Here is an 8,149-nt window from a genome sequence, read left to right as displayed (position 1 = left end):
AAATCATATGATAGCATGACAAAAGCTAAAAAAGCTTTTTACAGTGTACCAGCTATGCCTGTTTATCAAAAGAATTTTTGTCAAATTAGAACTAATCCAGTTCCAACTAATATTCAAACATCTAAACCAGATGAATCCGAAATAAAAGACTTTTTCAACCCTGGTATATCCAGAGAAATTTATACCGAACACAATGGAGTTTGGAAAACTCACATTGTAAACAAAGTGAATTTCAAAAACACATGGGAGTTCTGGCCAACAAATTAGCTGAGCAAACAGCTAAATTAAAAGATTTGCAAAATCTTTGTTTCAGTATCCTTAAACAAATGAATTGGAATGAAGATTTTAATTTTGAAAAAATAAACAATTTTCTTCAGCTATCAGACCTGATTTCAGATGAGTTTTCTGATCCAGTTTTTAAACAAATAAAAAGAATTTGTCTTTTTGAAAAAGCAAGAACTTTGCTCCTAAAAGAAAATTTTCTGTTAATCAAAAATCGAGTTAAGGATCATTGTGATAAGATTAGACAAATCTTAGAATGATCTTATGATAAATTAAATTTTAAAAATGGAATTCCCAAAATAACCATCATAGCAAATCATGACATGTGGTATTTTGAAGATATACATTGGGAAATAACTAATCAAGTTATTTTCCAAATTTTAGATCCAATCTAATGGATAGAGTATCCAATGATCATCAAAGCAATGCTATCATGGGTAGTAAAAGGCTTCCGATGGAGTAAATATTTTACTTTCTAGATCTCCACCACTATTGGTTGGCGGGAACGAGAACATTTTTTCTAACCATACCAGATTTAGTATCTTAAAGAAACTGAAGATTTTGAATTTGAAGATGATTATTTAGATGAAGATCGCCGAAGAGAGAGATTGGAAAATATTCAAAAACTTTCTTTGACAGAATATTGGATAGACAGTCTAATATCTATTTCACAGGCAATGTCCAATATCCATGGCTCAACAAAATTGCCATTCATGGTCACAAATGGTAGAATACTATTTGTAACCCATTTTCCTATAACATATCAAAGGTCTTCTACACAAATTAATGAGGCTTTTGACAGGTTATTAAATCTCAAAAAAAAAAAAATAATTTGGATCTTCCGTTGGAACTAGCCATGACCGCGGATGATGTAGAACATTTTCGGAATGAGCAATACAGCCAGGATCCTGATGCCCCTCTATCAGAGACTGATGAAGAGTATCACAATCTCATAAACCGAATGGAAGCATAGTGAATCCCACTATCACACACAGTTGTCTCCTGATCGACTCTAACCTTATCTATGACATGTGAAGTAACCTGCATTATTAGGCAGAAAGTGGTTAGACAAATTCTTTCAGCCAACGCTACAAGACAGAAAAGATTAGCCAAATCTTATCTGTTTCAGTCTATCCCTTTGAAAACCGAAACAGGTAGACAGTGTATATAATTGTAGTTTGTCAGAATATAGCCAATAATGGTAGGTTTTTATTTATTTTTCTCAAAACTTTTTTCATCTTGTATTTATTTTTTGTATAACTTTTGTCCAAGCCTATATCTAAGGTTATAGCCTTTGGTAGAAAGGTGCAAAATCTTGGCCGTATTGGTGTGCTAATTTTCTACAATGTAATAATGTTAGGATAGACTAGGATGACTTTATGGTTTTGTTTGTATATGTAAGATGTATTCTATAAATTGGCTTTTAAGCCAACATAATAAACAATGAAAATATTTTTAAAAGTTTGAACATAGTCTTCAAAAAGACAAATATTACATAATTCTAATTTTGTTAAAATATAATTTGCATCTGCTTGCAAATTTGTATCTCTTGCAAAACCACATAAATTTTCTTTTATGATTTTTGCAAACTCAGCTAAGATGGTGTCAAGTGTGAGAAAATTTGCCAACAAAGCTATTTTTTGGCTTTTTCCAATTTCAGATTTTTCCCACTGTCTTAACCATTGCAACACATCTCCTTGGAGAGTTGTTGCAATATAATCAATGAATTTTTCCTTTGACTAACTATTTTTATAATTGGTAATAATGATGGACAATAATTGTGCCCAATCATCAATTTCTTGTGGCTGATCCTTAAATAGAACATGAGACAAGTCTAAAAAAGTACAATTTTGAGCTATTGGATACTTATGATTATTATCTTTTTTAGATATTATTGGCTCAGGTGTAGGATTAGAGGTACTTCCAGTGTTAGTATCATTTTTAACTTCATTTGTTTGAATAAATTCAAAATTTTCTCTATCTCCCCACATGCCAAATAATTCGGGATCAATTGGCTCTTCTGCCTTTCTTTTTCCCTTATTTATTTCTGGTGGAACATCTTGATCTATTGTTTCTTCAAATGAGGATGATTGACTATCATCATCATTACTTGACATATTAATATCATAATTAAAGTGATATAAAAGGGCTTCATATTCTAGATAAGTTTCTCTTATCTGATCTAATAGCTTATTTCTTTCATCAATACTTAAATCTAGGTCTTTATATAATTTTCTCCAATAATCCAATATTTCAACAATATTTTCATATTCAATCCTATTATAGGTATTGGTTTGAAGTACCATAATATCTTCTGTACCATAAAATAGCCTAGGAATGTAGTTATCTCTTGGACTATTCATTCTATCATTGTTTATGAAGGATATAGTTTCTAATTTTGTCACCAAATTGTTTATTTGGTTTTTTGCTTATTTGTTTAAGTCAATATTTATTATAGAACATAAATTGTCTATTTTTTATTCTATAGACTCAATTTTGGTTTCTAGATAATTTTGATTCATTTTTTGATTTTTATCTAATTTAGAAAATCAAGAACACATAATATCAGTAATATTATTTAAACTGGAACACACACTATTTATATTTGCAGACTCTTTAGTAATATGCAAACTATGGTCATATTTATTATTAACATTATTTTTTGTATTTTCAAAACATATTATATCTTCAGGGTTAATTGTCATTATAGATTGTTGTTGATATCTAAGACCCTTCTATTTCTCTGGTGCCTAAAACCTCTCTTTATGATCTTAAAGATTTAATTATGGCCAATAGTCAAAAGATCTTAATGAGTATATGGGCTTTGACATACACTAAGCATATAGGTTTTATAACAACTATAAATGAAACAAATAATTATGAAGATATAAAATACAAAGGATACACAATTAAATACTAAACTTGATTAAGAATTTTTTTTTTTTTTTTTTTATAGCATAAAGCACACCATACACACTTATATATATATAAAATTTAGGCATAGAGAGAAATACTTATATAGCTTGATCTTGCTTTCAAAAGCTATTCACCAAGCTTTGATACCAATTTCACAACAAAAAAGGAAAGGAGCTTTCTATTATTTTTATTATAGAATTATGATGGAGTTATAGAGTTAAGAGAAGTTAGAGTTAGGAAACGTTAGAGACGAACTAGGCAACAAAAGAATGGAGAGAATTTTCATTGTTTATTATGTTAGCTTGAAAGCCAATTTATAGAATACATTTTACATATACAAACAAAACCATAAAGTCATCCTAGTCTATCCTAACATTATTACATTGTAGAAAATTAGCACACCAATACGGCCAAAATTTTGCACCTTTCTACCAAAGGCTATAAGCCTAGATATAGGCTTGGACAAAAGTTCAAAAAATAAATACAAGATCAAAAAAGTCTTGAGGAAAATAAATAAAAACCTATCATTATTGGCCATATTCTGTGGCAAATCATATATTTTCCCTAATAGGATGATGGGTGAAATGATATATAAATTAATGTTAGCCTTTGTCTCTAGCCCATGTGAGTTTTGGTTGTTGGAAGATGGGTGTTAATTAGATAATCGTTGCAAAGTTGAATTTGAAAAATAGCCGTTGTAGAATTGATTCAAACAGAGTGGTCATCTACCTAGATGTCTTGAATGAGCATTTGCTCTTGGTGGTCGTCTACCTGGATGTCCTCTCAGATGTCCCCTCAGACGTCCGCCCGAATGTCCACTTGGATGTCCTTGCTACTAGAGACAAAACTTGGCAAATTTTACACTCATCGGTTGTCTAGCCCTTAAAGGGTACAACGACAAGTGCCACAAATCGACTGTGACTCGGCCTTACCCCGGACCTCTACCATAACAGGATGCTGGCCCAAACCCAGGCTAATAATCCCCCCCAGCACCTACCCACAAGCAGCATGCCCTCCAGGGGAATCGAACTTGAGACCTTGCTCTGATACTAATTGTAGTGGTATAGTGGTGGAAAATATGAGATTTTGATTTAAAAGAAGTTTTTGTTTGTTTTCCTTGCTGACATGTCCCATAAAGTCGATTTTTTCAAATTTTATTTTTGGAAGTTCAACTATTAAATCTTTTCTCAAAAGTTAAGCGATTAAATCTATGTGAGCATGACCAAGTCTTCTATGCCATAACCAACTATTATCACTAATAGCAGAAAAACATTTAATATCACTAGCATAAAAATCATTTAGATAAAAAAAATATAAATATTATCAAGATGATTACCAACAAAGAGTACTTTGTGATTTATTGTGTTTTCAATGGTGCAATGTGATTTATCAAAAATAACACGATTACCTTTATCACATAATTGACTAATATTGAGTAAATTATGCTTAAGTCCATCTATAAGAAGAACATTTTCAATAGTAGGGTTAAGAGAAATATCAATACTACCAATACCAATAATTTTTCCTTTCTTGTTTCTTCAAAAGTGACAAATCCTCCATCTTTGGGAGATAAGGTAGTGAAAAATGATTTGTCTCCAGTCATGTGTCTAGAGCATCCACTATCAAAGTACCATCTTCCTTCTTTAGCTTTAGACTTGAGACAAACCTACAATAATGGAATCAAATATTGGTTTTTGGTACCCATGATTTCTAAAGTCCTTCGTGGTTGGTGTGATAAGTTCCTTTTACAACCCAAACCTTTTTAATTCTTATGTTTATATGTTTATTAAATGGACAAGCAGAGATATAACAACCTTTCTTTCTACAACAATGACAAGTGATGTGAGGATGTGTCATAGGAGATGCTTTTTCAAAAATTATTTTGGGTTTCTTTTCTTTCTTAATAGGGTCATATCCAATGCCCGCTTTATCAAAAACACATATTCGATTTCGAAGAAGTTTGTTGAGATTTTCTCTTCCTTTTATAAAATTTTCAAGAGTTTTGTTTAAATCATCAACTGTGTTTTTCAAAGCATTTTTCTCATTAGAAACAATAGTAAAATCATTTTTCAATTTAATATTCTCTTTCTTTAGTTCCTTTACATTATTAGATAAAGAGGTGACTTATTTCTTTAACACTTTATTTTTATCACACTTTTCTAAATTCATCCTGCAATTCTTCAAAAGCACTTTCGAGTTCTTTAAATGTTACCTCATCCTGAGTAGTTTCTTCATCTTCGATAGCCATAAGATATAGGCTGGCGACTTCATCATCCTTACCTTCATGATTGGATCTATCATTATCACTTCCTCCCCAAGCTGCTACCATAGCCTTCTTGTTTCCTTTGTGATCTTTTCTGCCTTTCTTTAATTTTGGACAATGTATTTTGATGTGTCCCAAATTTTTGCATTCATAGCATATGATAGGTTCTTTCTTTGGGATGTCATCTTTGTTGAAGTCTTTCTTAAAAGGCCTTCTTCCTCCAAAATTCTTTTTCTTGAATAATTTCTTGAAATTTCTTGTGAACATGGAAAATTCATCATCTTCACTCGAATGGAAATTTTCTTCTTCATGAGATGAGGCTTTGAACGCAATTCCTTTCTTCTTTTTGTCCTCATCGTCCTTTTATCCTTTCATGATGATTTCATGAGTTATAAGCAATCCCACGAGTTCATCCAATTCAAGTGTAGAGAGATTCTTTACTTTTGTAATGGTAGTAACTTTAGCTTCCCAAGATTTTCGTAGACACCTAAGAATCTTTCTCACCAATTCATTGATAGTATAAGTTTTGCCAAGACATTTCAAGGGATTCACAATTTCAGTAAATCTAGTAAACGTGTTTGAAATAGATTCATCAGATTTCATTTTGAATAATTCATAATTATGAACAAGTATATCAATATGAGATTCTTTTACTTGATTAGTTCCTTCATAGGTAAAGGTTACATCATCATCTTCTTCTGCCATTAAGTATAGATGAGATGTTTCATTGTTGTTATCTTTCTCATCGGAGCAACTTTCATCATCTTCTCCTCAAATACCTTTAGTTTTCTTTTTGCTTCCATCCATCATGGTAAGTTTATGAGCTATGAGTGACCCAGAAAGTTCTTCAATACTTAATCTTGTTAGATCCGTTGCTTCTTGAATAATAGTTACTTTTGGCTCCCAAATCTTTAGCGAAGACCTAAGAATTTTTCTCACAAGTTCAACATCAATATAAGATTTACCAAGAGATTTTAGAACATTAATAATGTTAGTAAATCTAGAAAACATTTCAAAAATAGATTCATGGGATTCTATCTTAAAGAGCTCAAAATCATGAATAAGCATATCAATACGTGACTCTTTTACTTGACTAGTTTCTTCATAGGTAATTTCAAAATTTTCCCAAATCTCTTTTGCTATATCACAACCAGAAATCCTATTGTACTCATTTGCATTTAATCCACACACAAGGATGAGTTTGCCCTTAGCATTAGTTTGTAATAGTTTATAGTCATAGTCATCATATTCTTCTTCAGTTTTGGGCACACTAATATTTGTCTACTAATTTGGTAGGGATTTTGGGGCCTTTTATGGTAATGAGCCACAAAACATAATTAGTAGCTTGAAGATAAAAAGTCATTTTTTTCTTTCTAATGATTATAATTGCTACCATCAAACAAAGGTAGCCTATTACTTGCTTGACCTACAACAAAGTAAGTACTAGATATGGTTGCTATGGATCAAAAACTCTAAGATTGTTAAATCTAAGTAAGAGCTCCAGAGAATGTTTTCTGTATACTTCAACGGATATTCTTCATCTTCTCTGGTTTAATCTGAAGAGTTCCTCATCCTTGATACATCACTTATCTTTAGAAAATATACACTAAGCCTTAGCTTTAAGCTTATTTGCCTTTGAGAAGTTTTACAGAAAAATCTGAGAGCTTCATTATTTTGTATCTACCTGTGAGGGGTTATTCATTGTAGCTTTTTTTGAAAGGAAAAATACTCATCACCAACTTGTAAGAGGTCAGTAGCTCTCCTGTAAAGTTTTGGAATCTATGGAGGATTGCTCCATATGTATGAGGTTACTAGCACCCCTGTGAAGTTAGAAAATCTATGGAGGATTGCTCCATGTATATGAGGTTGTTAGCACCCCTGTGAAACTAGAAAAATAGTGAAAAATCTCAAGTGAAGCTTGAGGAGTGGACGCACGCTTGGTTAAAGCTGAACCACTATAAATCTTGTTTGCCTTCTCTTCCCTCATCTCTTTAAATTGCTTTAACTGTGATATTCATCTGATATTATTGTGATTATTATATGTTATACCTATTGTACTAATTGTCTAGTTTTTATTGGGTAATTATTAGTTGTAAATTGTAGAAAGCCAATTCACTCTCCTCTTGGGTTGCTTTTTGGGTAATAATTGGTATCATAGCAAGGTCTCAAGTTTGATTCCCCTAGAGGCCATGCTATTTGTGGGCAAGTGCCGGGGGGGATTGTTGGCCTAGGTTTGGGCCAACATTCTGCCATGGTGGAGGCCCAGGGTAAGGCTGAGTCACAGTCGACTTGTGGCGCTTGGCACTGTATCCTTTAAGAGAATAAAGTTACACCTTCACCACTACCTATGGGTTTTGGTGAGATGGCAAGCGCTAAGGTCCTACAATACAAAAGGGGTACCCTTTACTCTTGGTGGTCCTCCGCTCGAATGTTCCCCCGAATGTCCTCCCGAACATTCAATCAAGTCTCGGTCGTGAAGGATAACTATCACGGTCGTTGAGCATACTGTTTGTCAGGCAGCCAGAACAAATCGAAGTGAACTGGAAAAATTTCTCACCGCCAGTCATCCGCTCGGATGTCCGTCTAAACGACGAGCCAATCGACCACCCCTTGGTGGTTTGACCTCTTTCTTTGCTGTTGCATTCTGCTTTGTTTTGTTTTGTTGCTTCTTCTATTTTGTTCTTTGCC

At 32.7% G+C, this 8,149-nt stretch overlaps 1 protein-coding gene across 1 annotated transcript; it reads right to left on the bottom strand.

The window, feature by feature from the left end:
• Nucleotides 1–1,224: 1,224 nt before the first annotated feature.
• On the bottom strand, nucleotides 1,225–7,163 carry LOC145812993 (uncharacterized). Its single transcript, XM_082908249.1, has 6 exons — nucleotides 7,146–7,163; nucleotides 6,241–6,667; nucleotides 6,089–6,159; nucleotides 5,411–5,821; nucleotides 4,712–4,864; nucleotides 1,225–1,323 (listed from the first exon to the last, which is right to left on the bottom strand). Exons 1-6 carry the CDS (start codon nucleotides 7,161–7,163, stop codon nucleotides 1,225–1,227), a joined length of 1,179 nt encoding a protein of 392 aa, XP_082764375.1.
• Between the last annotated feature and the right edge of the window lie 986 nt (nucleotides 7,164–8,149).

This window comes from Camellia sinensis, chromosome 15 (genome assembly GCF_055761805.1).
Source record: "Camellia sinensis isolate YWXY chromosome 15, ASM5576180v1, whole genome shotgun sequence".
In the NCBI taxonomy this organism is placed as follows: Eukaryota; Viridiplantae; Streptophyta; class Magnoliopsida; order Ericales; family Theaceae; genus Camellia; species Camellia sinensis.
The sequence above is the reverse complement of the archived record's forward strand: the minus strand, read 5'-3'. Positions and strand labels throughout refer to the sequence as shown.

What these genes read in the sequence shown, in the direction of transcription:
- LOC145812993 (XM_082908249.1), bottom strand. An exon ending in AAGCAAAAAGAAAACTAAAG is followed by an intron (nt 6,160 to 6,240) that starts GTATTTGAGGAG and finishes ACTTAATGGCAG; the next exon opens with AAGAAGATGATGATGTAACC. An exon ending in CAAGAAAGGAAAAATTATTG is followed by an intron (nt 1,324 to 4,711) that starts GTATTGGTAGTA and finishes CTAATAATGCAG; the next exon opens with GTTACTTCACATGTCATAGA.